The sequence below is a fragment of the Nicotiana tabacum genome, chromosome 15, assembly GCF_000715075.1.
Source record: "Nicotiana tabacum cultivar K326 chromosome 15, ASM71507v2, whole genome shotgun sequence".
NCBI lineage: Eukaryota > Viridiplantae > Streptophyta > Magnoliopsida > Solanales > Solanaceae > Nicotiana > Nicotiana tabacum.
In genome coordinates this window covers 45,676,667-45,695,049 of record NC_134094.1, presented here as the reverse complement: position 1 = coordinate 45,695,049, position 18,383 = coordinate 45,676,667, and the positions used below count along the sequence as shown (strand labels likewise).

General features: G+C 37.1%; 1 protein-coding gene across 1 annotated transcript in view; it reads left to right on the top strand.

Annotated features, from left to right (window-relative positions):
* LOC107776162 (uncharacterized) overlaps positions 1-18,383 on the top strand; it is a 59,236-nt gene that overhangs the window by 28,429 nt on the left and 12,424 nt on the right. Inside the window, exons 8-18 of the mRNA XM_075230804.1 lie at positions 2,972-3,007; positions 8,195-8,345; positions 8,436-8,672; positions 11,539-11,634; positions 11,755-11,820; positions 11,993-12,031; positions 12,106-12,240; positions 13,046-13,407; positions 13,652-13,745; positions 16,007-16,183; positions 16,475-16,592. Of these exons, the coding sequence (XP_075086905.1) occupies positions 2,972-3,007; positions 8,195-8,345; positions 8,436-8,672; positions 11,539-11,634; positions 11,755-11,820; positions 11,993-12,031; positions 12,106-12,240; positions 13,046-13,407; positions 13,652-13,745; positions 16,007-16,183; positions 16,475-16,573 (1,492 nt within the window). The 3' untranslated portion in view covers positions 16,574-16,592. The remainder of the gene's footprint in view (positions 1-2,971; positions 3,008-8,194; positions 8,346-8,435; positions 8,673-11,538; positions 11,635-11,754; positions 11,821-11,992; positions 12,032-12,105; positions 12,241-13,045; positions 13,408-13,651; positions 13,746-16,006; positions 16,184-16,474; positions 16,593-18,383) is intronic.

Sequence of the window (18,383 nt, the reverse complement as noted above, 5' to 3'; positions counted from 1 at the left end):
GCTACATCTTAATATTGGGATTTATGTGGGAGTTCCATTTCTTCTATTGTGAAGTTTACAATTTCTAATACAAATACAAACTCATATTCGTCAGTGACATGACGGCTGGCCTGTAGGAAAAAAAGGGTGCCCGACAAGATGTGATAGATTTTAGTCTAGAGTAACATACTGATATAGATAACTTTGAAGTGGCTGTTTTTGCAAAGTAGAACCTCAAAAACATCAGGAACATGGTAGAGAAAAAGTTCTGGGAAAGGTAGGGGAAAGTTAAGTATGTCCTCGCAGGAGTTTGATAAACTTGTAACTAATTCAAGTGTATTGGGTAGATGTGAAGTGCTGTACTCATGTTATATAAGACTTTGACCCATGAGAGGCAGCATGCTATATGATGAGAAGGTACTTTACTGTTGCATGTTAAGGACTTGCATGGTTGATTTTAGACTACGTAAGTTGCCGGAGATAAATGGATTTGCAAGGGGGTTATGGAGTCAGCATCTATACTGTTCTCATGGTTGAATGTCAATGAGCAATAAAAACTAGAGTGTTATATATTCAAAAGTTATTCTTCTTTAAATTTTTTTTTGTTCTTTTTTTGAGAAGGTAACATGTATCAGTATATTAATAAATTTCAGCACAAAGCTTGTGCTCGTCTTTAAATTCTTTTTGGAATATGAATATGTTTAGTTTCAAAACATTTTCACATTCCGAGAAGAATTCAAAGAAGAAACGATACTCCTGACAACAATTGTGATATGCTGTAAATAGATTGCATATCAATTAGAATCAGTAGGAATCTGTTAAGGAGATTATTTTTCTTGTACTTTTGAAACATTGGATTTTCTTTCTATTTTAGAGAAGCTTGACACATCCGCTTGTATGCACCACCTTGGAGGGGAGGTTTATAGGAGAATTATAAATATATAGTACTCCTTCTTCCAATTTATGTGAACCTATTTCCTTTTACTCCATTCCAAAAAAAAAAATGAGCTCTTTCTAAATTTGGGAATAATTTAAATCAAACTATCAATGAAAAGCTTTTATAGCCATAGAAACACTCTGATATGTTTAATACCACAACTTTCAAAAGAATTATAGCTACACAAATGTTATAGCTTCTTTAGGACCACAAGTTTTAGAAGTCTTTCATTTCTTTCTTGAACTCCGTGCCCAGCCAAATAGGTTCATATAAATCGGAATGGGGGGAGTTTATATGTTGGAATCAGTTAGAGAAATTATTTTTTCTGTACTTGTGCATCTTTGATATTCCTTCATACTTAAGAATAGGTACATACTACATCACTATTTGAATACTGAATAACTTGAGGGAATAATCAAGCTATGCATTCTCTATATTATTTATTTCTCACAACGTCCATGCTTGGATCTAGAATAGAAACTATTTGTGGAATAATTATATTTAGATTAACAGAGCTAAAAGTAACAGCAAGAGTCACTAATCCAAGTAACTTAACGACACCACATAGAAAACACAAAGGGCACGAAATGACAAAAAAAAAATTCAGTTAAAAAGAAGTAACCATCCCATGTTAGAAAGCTGGTTAAGTTACATGCGCGCCTCTTTGGCCTTTTCGACTGTTCCATTGTTGTTTTCTCTACAATAAACTGTGGCTCAGTGCCTTTCTGCTGCCTTTGTCTTCCAGCTCAAGACCTTGCAGGTAGTAGCCCACAGTTATGCAACTATATATTCTTCTTCCCCTTCATACATTCAAATTTGACGAACAATCAACTAGTTGGGCTATGGATGTATTTTATTCTTCTTTTAGTTGGAAACTTTATATAAGTACTATGTTTCCCTGAGAAAGACAAATTGTTTTTGATGCATGTGCCAAATTATTCTGCTTTGTGCTTTCTCCATAAGTACTATGTTTCCCTGCAGGGGCGGCCCAAGAAGATTGGTGGCCTAAAGCCAATTTTTAATTTGGGGCCTTTCAGAAGGAAAAAAAATTTATCATAACATCGATGATTCATTCCGATGTTCCTACACATAGAACAACATAATTTAGCGCAATTATCGCATAATAACTCACTTAAACCAACAAAATATAGGGCGAGTAATGTGCTAAAAGTATAAAATTTTGACCTAACATCAGTTGTTAATAGTTTCTTTTATAAATAATTTAGTCTCTCCTAAGATATTGTTGATCTTAGATAATAAAACCAAATTCATATAGATACCTCACTAATGATGTCACTCGGAAAATTTAAATAATGAAAAGTTTTATATTTGCGACAAGGGTTTAGGGGGAGTGATTCTCTTTCTGTATTTTTTGCTCAAACGGTTACATCACTACTAAATTAAAAGTTATCTTGAATTTTTATAAAATATTTTATTTTTTATTTTAACATACCCAATATATTTAGACTCTGCCTCTAAAGATTGTTGTGAGATGTATTTGATCCAACTTACCTTAATTAAATATATTGGGTTCGAGTCCTGTGGTTAAAAAAAATCCTGTTAAAACGTGTTATCTCTTTTACTAGGTATTACGCGGTACAAATCTAGATTAGTCGGGGTCTCAATACAAATACGAGTAGAAAAACAAAAGAAAAATTTGGGGCCCTCAAAATTTGGGGCCTAAAGCCTTTGCTTTAGTGGCTTTACCGTTGGGCCGCCCCTGTTTCCCTGAGAAAGACAAATTGTTTTTGATGCATGTGCCAAATTATTCTGCTTTCTCCAGCAAAAGTAGAAACACAGGTTTTATTTCTTCTTCCTTTACTTTGTCTTTCGCTAAAGAGAAATTTATTTTCGGTTTTCACCCAAGTCCTTAGAAAGTAATATATTTATTTTGTCTTGTATGGGTTGTTAGCTGTTTCTTCTTGGTTTTGAGTTCACACACTTGTTGACTGTTCACTTGTTGCATATGAAGATTGAGTGGTAATGCTTGCTGTATTTTGTAAACATGATGTGTTGGGTTCTTTAATATGATGGCCTTATCCTCTATTTTTGTAGGTTCTGCTTATCTGGGTCTTCTGATTCCATGATTAGGTAAGGAGTGACTATGTTACATCATCCAAAGGGATGGGGATGGGAAGCTGAATCTTTAAATTCTGCCAAGTTGATGTGAAACATGCAGTAAATAATGCCTGGCTTCACTATACTCATCAAATTTATCATAACAAGTCACTCATGGTGTTGCAATGTGAGTATTTAAGAAGAAACTAAAGCTAAGAATAAACTAAGCTAAGGAAAGTAAAATAACAGATTTCATTCATGCCTTCAAAATGAGCTACTGCTCAGTACATATAACTCAAGACATGAGCAAAAGACCTAGGACTTAAAAGAAATAAATAAAACATACAAGGGTTAATTAAATAATAACGTATACTAGCTAAATGGACTTAAATGCAAGAAGCAAAACTTGTTAACTAATCAGCCAACCCCTCTCACTAACTTCACTGTGCAACCTTGCAAGCCCATTGTACAACCTCCACCTATAGCGCCGACCTCTTCCATTTTATATCGTATCACATGGCTGTCCCCTTAAGAACTTCCTTGTCCTCAAGAAAGGGGAGATGGAAGGACACACTCTCAGAGTGTTTGCATCTTCCCAGATCAATGACTGCCAGCCCTGTACAAGCATTAGGCACTTCTGAAACCATGAAATCAGTTGGTTTGATCTTTTTCTTCGGAACCTTAACAAACATCCAGTGATCTTTGTAACTAAGTAGGACCGACAACTGGAGACAAAGAATTCTTAGCTTGATAGTCCTGTTTTCCTCTTGACTTGGAACTAATTTTAACAGTGAGAGGAATAGCTTGTTTAAGTCCCACATATTGCTCCCATTCTCTGCCAGCTTCTGCTATAAGCAATTCAGTAGCAACAAGGCCAAGCTTAAAGAGAACTCTTGCCTTCAAAGCACCAATCAATACACACAAACAAACTACTTTGTCAACAATCACCAATATATGCACAAGACTAAGTGTATAAAAATGTCCATCTTTCTGATCACAAAATTTTTTAATGTTCACTCCACCTTTAGTATTGTTACAAAAGAACATTCCAAGTAGATCAATCTGCTGCTCAGACTTCTTTCTGTCGATTCCATGAGCTAACATTTGAACTTCTATTACAAAGAGTTGGTAAATTGCAACAACAAGAATGTTGGAGCGTGCTTGTTCTCTAAATCTGCTCAAGAAGCTTTTCAGGAAGATTTTCTCACCAACTGGTTTCGTATCGTTGAGTAAACAAATTCATCCATAACAGTAGTTCTACCATATTTGATGTCATTCTCAATACCCGAAACACATTCTTGGGCAAAGCATGAGCACAAAGTAACCACACCATTAGCCATAAGCTCCCGTAATACACCCAACTTCAAATTGTCCTCCCTTTCGATGTACTTCACTAAGGACTTTCTTTCTTTCTTCAGGTGAACTTGAATCAAGAATCTTAACAACAACAATGCTGGCACACTTGAAACAAAAGACATGGTCAAATGATAAAGCGGTTTAGGCTGAAGAAATATAAGCAGATCATTCTTTGCGACTCGAAAAATAGCAGTTTCTCTGGCTATTATAAGACAGAGTGGAATACCAAAATTACTAGCCTTGACACTAGTAAAGCCATGATTGAGACATGCATTATAGATCTTCAAAGAAGTGACAACCAACTCACAATAATTCTGTGTTAACTTAGCACCCGAGATGCCCAATATAACAACAATATCACCTGGTAGTAGAGTATTCTTCTTTTCCACTATCATGAGAGCAATTCTAAGGAAATTCTTCATTATATTAGGAAACTGAATTTCCAACTTGAGCTCATTATCGGACCACCCAAACCCAAATACTGGCTCAACTATATGGGAAGCCTTATTATTTGCACGGACACAACTAGTAATGATATCATTGTGACCACTGATATATTTGGCTGCAGAATGCAAAGCAATATTGGTCTTTGTTCCACTCTTCAAGAACCTTGTCCTCAAGGTTCTTGAACTTGAAACTGCTCCAGCAAGACTTCCATACAAGCAGAGAGAATTTAGGATTGAAAGGAGCTCAAACCAGGAAATGAAAAGGAAAATAAAAGATAAAATAACTTATTGATTTCAATTGATAATACTGTCACTGCATCTATACTGCTGTAATTGGGCTCCTAAATTCACATCAATCATTATCATACCTCCTTTGACCAAATACATCATATTTCTTGCTCTGACAAAATCGAATGAAAGATTTGAGCACCACAGTTACTGCAGCAGCTGGGAAAAGGGTCCTCCAAGGTACACCCCTTTGCCACCAAGAGATTACTTCAAAGATCTTCGGAGGGTTCATGACAAAAGAATGCCCAACAGCTTCACACATACAATCTGTAGCATCCGCCTTCACCCATATAGGTGAGCAGGCATCTACTATAAGAGAATTCACCTTCCAGGTAGAACTTAGAACCTCCGATGGCCAGAACATTAATTCTGCCACATTTTCCTCATACATACTTGTTGTAGCAAGATCTGATCTAAGGACAAGGAAGTCATGAGATTGTAATCCACCATCAAGGATTCCCTCTATTGTTCAACAATCTTTTTCTTGAAGTTTAGATTACAAATTTTGTCCTTTCCATGGAATTCAGATGCAGCAATATTCATGTCAATGATAGCTGTTTTGCGCGAATTAGGACCCTCCTGGTTCTCTTGAGTATTGGGAATAAAACCACCAAGTGTTCCCACGCCAAGCAATAATGGTGTCACATCCAAAAGAACAATATCACTAACATCTCTAACAATTACACCAGACACCAGTTGCTGCTGCAGCTCCAAGAACAACAGTTTCATCAGGTGCGATTCGTGTGCCACAATCACAATAAACATTATGCAAAGCATCAATGAACAAATAAGGTAGCGGTGATTGAACTATAAAAGATGGAGTTAATATAAGCTCGTGGCTGAAGACTTCCAGTTCAGAAGCCAAACAAACACCATCATAACTCCAACTAACCTTATCCCAGTAACAAAAGGCATGTAGAAGTTCCCTTTGACCATAAATGGAATAAATCCTAGCACCAGGTTCACTACAGAACCTTACAATACCATATGGTGCAGCAGCTTCAGCAAGAACTTGCTGTAGTAAGGCATTCTCATCTTCCGTTAGATCAGTTTTCTTGTTTCATGTTCAACATTTGTATGATTCACATTTTTAATCACTGCTATATCCTCAGAGTTACTGCTTTTCCCCCATTTTCTTGCTTTAGTCCTTTCTCCTCCACTGAAAGTGGAAGTGACATAGCAAGTTCAAGATCCTCTGTATTTTCACCAAATTCAACATCAAATACTCCACCTGTAGCAGTCTCTGCAGCTGCAGGAGCATGAATTATGTGATTGCTATCATTGTTGTTCACCACAGCAACTAGTGCCTCAGGCTTCTCAACGGTCAAGGGACAGTTTCTTTGTTCAGTCTCCTTCGTCTTGATCTTCTCGTCGACAAGACAGGTGTGGTTATCCAAGTTCCTCTTAGTTTCCCATGAATCTTTAAATTCCCTCGGTTGGGAAGAAAATCGCCGCGCTTGTCTATCTTGCCTCGAGCTTAGGCTAGTCATTTGCAATGCAAGCTTCACCATTTCTTTAATCTCGTTCACTTCTGAAACCCTTTCAGGAGAAACTAATTCGTCAACAGGCTCCCCTATTTCATTAACTCGCATTTCATTAAACATGCTGTGATCGTATTCAGGGACACTTATTTTGCGATACATTGCTGGGGTTGATTCCAGCTCCTCAGTTATGCACTCCTTCTCTTTGTCAATTAGCTCATATTGTCCAGTTCCCATCTCAGCATCGTCATTAGAAGTTTCTTCCTCAACACTCAATGTTTCATTTTCCTGTCGATCTTCAGATATAGGTATTAATTTGTCTGAAAGTATCAGTACCTTATCTGTTGGCATTTCATCAAACATCTGGCGCTCATGAGAGGAATGTTGTTCCTCTTTTGCCAACATCTTTCCTCGGCGAAACTTCTGTAATCGCAACATCAATGAAATTGTTTAGTCTTTCATCTGCGTGAATGGAAGTGCTGCTGTTGCAATCCTTCAAAATCCCATCATCAATCAAAATTTCGAATGGAAGAAGGCTCTCAACGACGGTATCAAAACAAAAGTGTTGCTGCTGAAACGGCAAAAGGGGAAGGGAATATTCAGATCCGCGATTAGAATTTCCTCTATCAGCAGCAGTTGGAATCGCCTCGTTAGTCAGAAAATTGACTGGAATAGAGTCGTGGATGACCCTGTTAGCACAAGGCTGCTGCTTTTGAAATGACAAATATGGAGGATTATACTCCGAACAATGATCAGTACTCACCATTTCCATGCTAGGGAGGAAACCCATGTTACTAGATTGAAATCCACTGCAACACCTCTATCTGGAACCTCCCCGGATCGAATAATTCGAAAAGGCCGTGGTAAACTCTGATGGCTGGTAGGTATAAGGGACAGATGGGAAACTCCCAGCTTGCCAAGGTTGATGTGGACTGAAATTAGAGGTGTATAAAGGGTTTGTTGGGCTGAATTTCCGCTGATACCCAATATGGTAAGCTCCATATCCGTTAATTATAATAACCGGGAGAATTAGGACCTTGGTAGGGTGCATAATTGAAATCTTGTGGAAGATTTGTAGGTCCGAAACCTGGTACAGTAGCTGGAGCGTTCACTATAGCATTCAGCCATGGATGTGTAGCTCGTGCGTCATTGTAATAGCTGTATGGTGGGAGAAATCGATCAATCTCCATTGCCATAAAGGTCAGGAAATCGATGCTCCGATACCACTGTTGCATTGTGAGAATTTAAGAAGAAACTAAAGCTAAGAATAAACTAAGCTAAGGAAAGTAAAATAACAGATTTCGTTCATGCCTTCAAAATGAGCTACTGCTCAGTACATATAGCTCAAGACATGAGCAAAAGACCTATGGACTTAAAAGAAATAAGTAAAACATACAACGGGGTAATTAAATAATAAAGTAAACTAGCTAAATGGACTTAAATGCAAGAAGCAAAACTTGTTAACCAATCAGCTGACCCCTCTCACTAACTTCACTGTGTAACCTTGCAAGCCCATTGTACAAGCTCCACCTATAGCGCCGACCTCTTCCATTTTATATCGTATCACATGGCTGTCCAAATCTTGCATTTGTTATCTACAGATTTTGTTTTATGTTAGAATTGACTTTTACTTTGAGTCGAATTGTTAGATTGTGGGATCTGGGTCAGCAGCGGTGTGTCCATTCCTATGCTGTGCATACTGATTCTGTATGGGCACTTGCTAGTACTCCAACATTTAGTCATGTTTATAGTGGTGGAAGAGATCTCTCTCTAAGTGGACTCCTAAAACTTATCCAGCATGTTTTCTCTTGCCAATTTCTTTTCCCAACTTCTTAGACTTCTATGCTTACAAAATCATTCTTTTTGCAAAAAATTTGTTTGAACTTGCAGTTGTACCTAACAGATTTGGCAACAAGGGAAAGTATCTTGCTTTATACAAAGGAACACCCTATTTTGCAGTTAGCATTACACGGTGACAGCATGTGGGTGGCCACAACTGATTCTTCGGTACATAAGTGGCCAGCAGAAGGGCGTAATCCCCAGAAGGTTTTCGAAAGAGGGGGTTCGTTCTTGGCTGGAAACTTGTCTTTTTCCAGGGCAAGGGTTTCATTAGAGGGATCTACGCCTGTGAGCTAACTTCAACATCCCTTTATATGTTTTCTTGAGGTTACAGCTTAAATTCCTGAATATATATGCAATTTCAATTGTGGGGGTTCAAAATATCTTCTGTTTTTCTATATGCCTATTATGGCGAATTGAATTTCTGAAAATTGGCTTCTGTTAAATGAGTAGGACATAAATTTTTGTTGATCTTTTTGTTCTTGTGGAAGTTGCCAAGACTCGAGGACTGGTTACGATTAAATTGAAGTAAAATTACCCATAGGCATCATCTAAACTGAGAATGTGTGATTGTCAAGGATCTCTAGAAGATTCTCAAATCTGAAAAGATGATGTGATTGTACATGATAAAAGGAAAAGATAACAAGGAAAAGGATGGGGCTAAAGCTATGGGATTCAGTTGTTGGGTTGTCTTCACAAGTTATTTCTCATTTTGCACTAATTTCCAACAATAGCAGTCCCAGTCCTAGTACCAATACATGCACGATTAAGTTAAATCCACTATTAGTTTTCTTTGTGTTAGTAAACAATTTTATTATTTTACTTCTAAGAAATATGGATATAATGTAACTGGTTCGAGGAGGAGCTGAGATGATGAAATTTGTGAAATATCTAGTTATTAGCCACTTTTTATTAGAATTTGATGCATGGTGTAGAATTTTGATGTGTGAGTCCTGTGCAAGGAACTATTATAGGTGTTTTTGAAGTTCTTTGACTTTATTACTGATTTGTATTGAGGTGCTACAAGTTTGTCGAGTTGTATGCTTGGCGTCCATGGTAAGCTAGTTGTTTGTTAGTTGGTTGTTATATAAATAAGCATAGTCCTACATGGAATAGGACTATAGGAGTAGTGTAGGTATTGTGTATTGTTATAAATAAGGGTACTTGTATTATAGTTAATACACATCAATAATATAATTTTCCGAGTTATTAATTCTCACATGGTATCAGAGCATCGGTGAGAAACTCCGGAAAGGCCGGATAGTCGTTGTGCATCAATTTCCGGTGACTCTTTCCTGATCTGATTGCGTCACCTCTCTCTTGGTGAGTGTTGTGCTAAAACCAACACTACTAACATAATCGGAAAGCTCCGGTGACCAAACCCCAAGAAACCAGTCCGGCAGAAACCCTACCACGCGTCGTCACGCACGGCTTAAAGCTCTGACACCGGCGACGCGTCAGTCACACGCGCCGGCCCGTGGACACTGTTCCGGTCAGTTTTTGACGAAAGTTCTTTTGGACAGTCTGTTCGCCCTTCAATTCCGAGCCTACCCATTATATTTTCTTTTTATTCCTATCACTTTCAATTTTTTTCCGGCAACTACAGTGATTTTTCCGGCAAAAATAGTGATTTTCTGGCAAATACAGTGATTTCTTCCTTCCCTGTTTCAGGAAGATACAGTTGATTATTTTTATTATTTGTTTCTAGACCTCTCTCCAATCCAATAATGTCTTTGGGAATTGATGTATTTGGTTCTAAGAGCACGGGTTCTTGAAAATCAAGCTTCATGATTACTTCGGAGCCCTTAATGGGAAGTTCAAACTATTTAGCTTGGGCTTCCTCTGTCGCGTTGTGGTGCAAGGGTCAATGTGTTCAAGACCACTTAACCAAAAAGGCTAGTGAGTGAGATGAAAAAGCACAGTGGGAAAAGATCGATGCTCAGTTATGTAGTATCCTGTGACTAGACCCGATATTTCCTTTCCTGTGAGTGTTGTAAGTTAGTTTATGGATTCTCCTTGTGATAGTCATTGAGATGCAGTTGTTCGCATTCTTCGATATATAAAATAGGCTCCAGGAAAAGGGTTATTATTTGAGGATCGAGACCATGAGCAGATCGTTGGATACTCAGATGCTGATTGGGTAGGATCACCTTCTGATAGACGTTCTACGTCTGTATATTGTGTTTTGGTAGAAGGCAATTTGGTGTCTTGGAAGAGCAAGAAACATAATGTAGTTGCTGGGTCTAGTGCACAAGCAGAATATCGAGCAATGGCTATGCAACATGTGAGCTAGTTTGTATCAAACAATTGCTCAAGGAATTGAAATCTGGTGAAATCAGCCAGATGGAACTTATGTGCGATAATTAAGCTGCCCTTCATATTGCACCAAATCCGGTGTTCCATGAGAGAACTAAACACATTGAGATTGACTGTCACTTCGTCAGAGAAAAGATACTCTCAGGAGATATTGCTACAAAGTTTGTGAAGTCGAATGATCAGCTTGCAGATATTTTTACCAAGTACCTTACTGGTCCTCGTATTAGTTATATATGTAACAAGCTCGGTACATATGATTTGTATGCACCGGCTTGAGGGGGAATGTTAGTTAGTTAGATGTTATGTAAATAAGCATAGTCCTACATGGAATAAGAATAGTGTAGGTATTGTGTATTGTTATAAATAGGGGTACTTGTATTATAGTTAATACACATCAATAATATAATTTTCCGAGCTATTAATTCTCACACTAGTAAAGTAGACTTGCTCTAATCTTGTACATTTTTTTTTTGAGAAGGACTCTAATCTTGTACATTGGTGTAGGTGGAAGAGCTACTAGGAAAGAATATACAATGAGTCAATGAATTAATATATTTATCCTTTTTACTCTATTCAAAATTTGGGTAGTTTTGTGGCCATTTTCCATTTTTGCGTCCAGTGTTATTTCTTTGTATTAGATTATTATTATCGATAGATAAATGGTGCGTCATACATGTAATTGCTCCTTGCTTATGCAGATCAGAAGTTGTAGTCAGATTATAACCTAAGTTGACTATTCTTTTTAGAACGTGTTCTCCTCCATCCTTATAATCCCTTCTTCCTTTTCAAATATAATACATTAATCATAAGAAAATTTAAGAGTTGGACAATTGTGCAGGTACCTGTCTATGAAGAACCTTCATTTAGCATTTCTGGAACCCCAGGAATAGTGCAGTATGAGATTTTAAATAACAGAAGGCATGTCCTGACCAAGGTAAAATGATCTTTTGCATTTATATTTTGGTTGCTAATGACTTACTATTCTTAATGAGGTTAAATTTTATATTTAGAAGAGTATGATTTGTAACCTGATGCTGGATTATGCCTTTGAAAGGATACTGCTGGTACAGTTAAGTTGTGGGAGATCACAAGAGGGGCTGTAATTCAAAACTACAGAGAGGTTAGAATGAAATGATTTGAGATCTATTAAGCAACAATGGCATGTTTGGAGGACACTTTCTTATTTTCTCAAAATGATGACGATTGTCCCCTTCTGCTTTTAATTCATTATGGCCTACTTTACAATGCAGTGTTGTTACCATGTTTTTCTTTTCCGATTATTTTTGGTGTAGGTTTCATTTGACAAGAAAAAGGAAGAATTATTTGAGATGGTAGGAACTACATTGTCATTGTTGCAATGCTACTACTTTTCTATGAATCTTTCTGATACATTTTGCTTCTTCAGGTAAGCATCCCTGCATGGTTCACCATGGACACTAGGCTGGGAAGCCTGGCTGTACATTTGGATACTCCACAATGCTTTTCTGCTGAGATGTACTCTGCTGACCTTAACATCCCCGGGAAACCTGAAGATGACAAGGTATTTCCTGATATGAAGCTTTTGTTTTCAGTTTATCATAGAGGTTCCAGTTCCTGTATCCGCTTTCATTTATTCACCTTGCTCCGTTCTATTACATGATCTAGGCTACTCTAGCTTCTTATTTTTTTCTCCCTGTAAGTTTGTTTGTTAAGAGGAAATGTGAAAGATGAAAGTCCAATGGAGATAGATACAACATTTCCCTCCTTTTGAGCAATTAGTCTGCATCAAATTGAGTTATTAAAATAATCAGAGATAATTAGTTGGGTAACATATCTGTATAGATGAATGGGACAGTTTGTTAAAAATTGGGGAGGGAGCCACTCATACGCTTTCTAAGTATTTGTTGATACAATCTACGTGTGACATCAATGAAATGACTTTGATTTATCAAAAAACAAAAATTGGCTAATACGTTTTTGTCTTTAGGTTTGTTATGTCATTTGGTTGTCAAGTCTAAATCACTTGAAACATTTTGATAGGTAAAAGCTATGCCATAGTACTTATGGGCTGCAGTTATCTCAGAATGACCTGAAATTTTGCTGTTATTCTGTTTCATGCTGAAGTTTATACTTTTGATTTCAGGTTGTTGATATTTTCCTTATTTGCTTCTTTGCCTTGTGGATTTCTAAGTAGTTTTGACTTTTCGAGTACTACCAAATGCCTGCGCTTTTGCATGTTGTATTACATGTGGAACGGATAAATGTTTGAACCAATGTTGTGATTTATCAGTCAGTTATATTAATGAAGTTTGATTCACTTACGCAAAAGATGAACAGTTTTTGGTCCTGGCCTATTCTAAAAATAGGTTAATTTGGCACGAGAAACACTTAAAGGGCTGTTGGTGCATGGGTTAATCAAAAGAAGGCAGAAATTTGGATCTCAACCGTCAAGCAATGGAGAAGTCCCATCTGGAAAAGATGTATCTGTAAGGATTTTGGCTGCATCTAGAGTGGAAGTAGACAGTGGTGCTGATAACGATTCTGCTGTATTTCCCCCCTTTGAATTTTCAGCAGTATCTCCTTCATCTATCGTGACTGAGGGCTCTCAAAGTGGTCCTTGGAGGAAAAAGATCACAGACTTAGATGGAACTGAAGACGAGAAGGACATGCCTTGGTGGGTTATAGACTGTGTGATGAACAATCGGCTGCCTCCCAGAGAAAATACCAAGTAAATCTCCAAAATTATTTATTTCTTGACAATCCTTGAATTGCATTTAAATTATAGAGTATGTGTTAACTAAAAGTCTTTCAGGAGGCCCTTAAGTCTCAATTTTTGAAGGAGCAATGTGCTTCTAATTTCCATTATTTCTTCCAGTTGCTTGCACCATGTATGTTTAAAGCAAAGGTATTTATCTTTCTGGCTGTGATAAAATACTTTCGTTGTAACCCCTTTTCTATAAAATGGTTTGCAGACGTAGCTTTTATTTGCATCCATGTGAAGGTTCTACATTCCAGATCCTTACCCAAGGCAAGCTGAGTGCACCTAGCATATTAAGAATTCACAAAGTAAGCTTCTTTGAGTTCAAATCTCAATGCAGAATCAATATATTGTTGTGATGATAAAGGTGTTCCTTGTTGGCTACTAATTACACTTCATCGTATTATCCATATTACTGGGAGATTTACACTTTCCCTTTTCCTGGACACCTTCTACTGAAACACCACCTATAATTTTCAAAAGCAACTCGAATATACAGAAGTATATCTTAAGGAAATCAGTATAAAATATGCTCTGCAGCTCTGCGTTATCCAAATTGATTTTTTTATTTGGTACAAGACCTGTACCATGGTTACCCTTTTGTGATGTAGACAGCATATTGCTCTAGTTTTATGTCAAGTAAAACTCCAGTATTCTCTTTAGTCTATGTGAAGGAGTGTTCTTGTGGTACCTTAAGTTGTTACAGCTCAAATCTGGTTAATATTAGGCAGTCGTCAAGTAATATCAGATACTTCTGCAACATGGTTGATATCTCCGATCTGGGAGAGGGGTGTCATCAAATGGATAAGTGAGGGTGATTTTTGATTTCTACATGGATACTTTTTTGAGAATGGTAACAGTTTTTCTACTTGGATATTTACGTTTGCTATAATATCTGGACTCGTGTAAATTTTCATTGCTCTGCCCTATGCATAAAGCATCCATGACTTCAAAAGGATAGCTAGATCATAGATGATTATAAAATATATATTACTTTGTCAGTTTACCCCTTCCTTGACCCTTTTTTATGGAGTAGGATATTTTATTCATAGTTACATCAAAAGGCACCAAACTGCTATGAAGCTTTACAAGATTACATCTGTGGAGCGCTCTAAAAATCGATATAATTATTCATCTAGTTCATATGTATTCAGATTATATATCAATTATGTCTCAATTCCAAGCTAATCGGAGTATGGTATATGAATCCTTTGTATCTATTATGCTCTATTGAGACCCTTTTCATTCCAGTACTTGATAATTTGTCTTTTAAGATATTAGGAGTCCTCTAAAACTAGAGGTACCCGATATCATACACTTATACCTAGATGAACATGCAAGTCTTTAAGCAAATTTAAAAGACTCTTGGGAAAAACCAGTATAAGTGAAAAAGCAACTAAGTTTTAATTCCTGTTAGTTGGTATTGTCTATATGAATTCTTTGCTTCTGTTGTGTGCTAAGTTCGCATTTCTTCCAATAGATATAAGATCTTTTGCGACAACTTGTCTCCAACTGATTATAGGTGTACCTCATCCTATTTATCACCTTCAATTATTGTAATCTCTCACCAACAGAGTTGTGCAAATGGTGGTCTATGTAGGACATGATTAAGCCATCTTAGACTACCTCTCATTTTTCCTCGATGAGATACCAATTATCAAATACGATCATTTCTAATCTTATATGACCCAAAATTGTTCTTGACTTCATTTGTGTGATTTTTCTTGTGGATCTGTTGCATCTTTGAGGTCCACCATTTACATATGACGTTGCTGATTCCACTACTGTTATATAGAACTTGTCTTTCACTTTTTTAGGTATCTTCCTATTGCACTATACTTATCTATTTTAGCCATCTTATTTTAAGGCTCTGTTTTACATCTTCCTCTATCATGTTATTCTCCTGCCAAATTGAGCCTATTATATCTGAGTTTACATTTAGACTCCATGGTTCCATCTAATCTTACTTAACCTTCATTCTACTTATGAGTGCTAAATGCAGTGTATATATTTCATTTGACTTCTATTCATTCTAAAACATTTATACTCTAGAATTTTCTCCATATTTCAACTTTAGGTTGAGTCCCTCATTAGTTTCATCAATTACTTAAAAGTCATCTGCAAGTACGATGCACCATGAAATCTCATTCTATTCACTATTCTGTAGCTCATCCATGAGTTGGGTAAGTACGAGCTCATGGAAAATCCTTAGTGTAAACTCACGGTGTGCCTTTATGGTAATAAATAAAAGAGTTGATAATTTTCAAGTTAGGTGCATTACCAATTCAAAATTGAAAAGTGATGGAATATGACCACCCATTTTTTGACATAATACCTCCAACACACAAAATGCTTGCACAGTCAGTGAGTGTGAGAAGTGCAATTTATCCTTACATAGTACCAATTGATCATTCATGAAATAAGGTATGATTCATTGGTTCAGCTTCTCTTTGATCCTATAATCATCCAGAAATAATTATGTCTATATACAATTGATTCATGGTAATTAATCTATACCTACAGAGAATACACATTGAATATCTCAAAGTCTACTGATTTTCTTCTACAGGTTATCAATTATGTCATAGAAAAGATGGTTCTTGACAAGCCTTTGGATAGTATTAACTCGGATGGGAGTTTTACTTCTGGAATGCATGGAGTTACTGGAGGAGATGGCTCATTCCGGACTGGGCCGAAACCTTGGCAAAAGCTTAAGCCATCTATAGAGATTCTGTGCAATAACCAGGCAAGTTCTGGTTTCCGTTACTGGTTTCCAGATGCTTCACATATTAAGGTGTAAATATCAAGTACTGTTTGTAGTTTCCACTTCATCTTTATACTTCAAAATGAGAGGTTCTTAAACTTAAATTTTAGCAATGTGATTCTGTCACATCAATACCTATTCCCACAAGAAGAAACATTTGACTTTGTTGCATCAATCTTTGTATATGTTGCCTTCAACCATAATTGTCCAATTGGGTTCCAGGTTCTGCTCACACTGCATTCTGGTTATATGAATTTTGTTGTCCTTTACCAGGTTTTATCTCCTGATATGAGCTTAGCAACTGTCCGGGCCTATACATGGAAGAAACCGGAAGATCTTGTACTTAATTACCGTGTGTTGCAGAGCAAGTGACAGGATGGGAAGCTGTAAGGTATGCTTTGTTATTTGTCTCTGTTATTTGTTATTTGTTATTTCGTCCCTTTTGAGCTAGTCCTTGTCTTGTGAGAAAATAAGAGACACTGGAGGGAATATTGGGAGAGTGATAACGATTAATGTCTTACACCCATATCCTTTTACATGCACACTTTACATGTACGTGACTATAACTACTCAATGTGAAACATTAGTACTATATTACATCAAGTATAACTTTTTGTAATTAACCATAGTCAACTTTCTAATACTTCACCTCAAGCTGGTAAGGTTGTTGTATATGCAACTAATTCTGGAGCCTGTGAGTGATTTGCTAAATCTATTTGCTAGCAAATTATTTGAATTTACGCACTTTGTGACAATGTTTGCTAAAAATATACTTCCTCTATCAAAGTTACAATCAATTTTTATATGCTTGTTTCTCTGATACAACAATATATTTGATGCAATATGGAGTGCAACTTGATTATCAATACAAGTTTTAAATGCGTTTGATTAATCTCTCCCATCATTAATTATTTGAGTGGTTGCTTGATCCTTATGAGTTGGCAAGTTTCTATTGTCGTGGCTGGATATTCAGCTTTTGCACTTGAGCTTATAACCACATGCCATTTCTTGTTTTTCCTAGATACCGATTACCTCCAACTAACCCAATCTGCATTAGTATGTCCAAGTATCTTCTTCGTGTTCTCGGTCCTCGTAAAACAACCTTTTCTTAAAGCAGATTTTGAATATTGAAGGATTTGAACCGATATGTCCAATGACTACTATGTTAAGTAGTTAGTCATGTATAGTGTCCCACATCGGGAAGTAGATACCTATTATTATGTAATCACTGTATATAAATAGGCATTGTACAACACTTTAATTAATTAATAAGGTTTTTCTCCCGTGCATTCTCACATGGTATCAGAGCAACCGTGAGAAATTTATTGCCGTGCATAAATTCCAATTTCCAGCGACTCCGGGAAGAGAAAACAGTCAACCGGAAGCCCTTTTTCCAGCAAAAACCATGTCTGTCCGCAAGAACCATACCATCCGTTAGTGTTGTGCAAAAACCAACACCACCAGGAAGTAGATCAGAGCTCGGCGACCAACCTTCAAAAAAATCTTCGGTAGAAAAGGACCCATGCGCCCTCACACGCCGCCGGAAGAAGTTTTTCAGCGAAGCTCCGACGTTCACGCGCCATCGTGTGAGACTGTTTCCGGTCAGATTTTGGGAAAATTTCTTCAGAACAGTCTCTTCTCCTCGCAAATCCGAGCCTACCCATCCAATTAAAATCAAATTCCGACCACTTTTATATTTTTCTGGCGTTAACAGTGAGTTTTCCGGCGAGAACAGTAATTCCCAGAAAATTTCTGCTTTTTCCGGCGCAATATTATAATGGCATTCGTATCAGAAGCCTTTAACTCACAATCCGTTGGATCCAATGCATTGAATCCAATCTAGATGGTTTATTTACCGGATTATATGGAGTTCCTTTAGTACAAAGCATGTAAACAAACATCTTCAAGGATAGCTTCCGTTGTTCAAACAGATAGTAGCGTGACTTGTGTCTCCCAATCTTAAACCTTTGAGTCTTGGGTCATTGATTGAGGTGCATCTGCTCATATTTCTGGTAACAAATCTCTTTTCACTACTATTTCATGTTCTCAATCTCTCCCAACAGTCACAATGGCCAACGGGTCTCAAACCATGGCAATTGGAATAAGTCAAGCAAGTCCACTTCCTTCCTTACCTTTAGATTCAGTACTTTATGTTCTCGGTAGTCCTTTTAATCTCATAGCC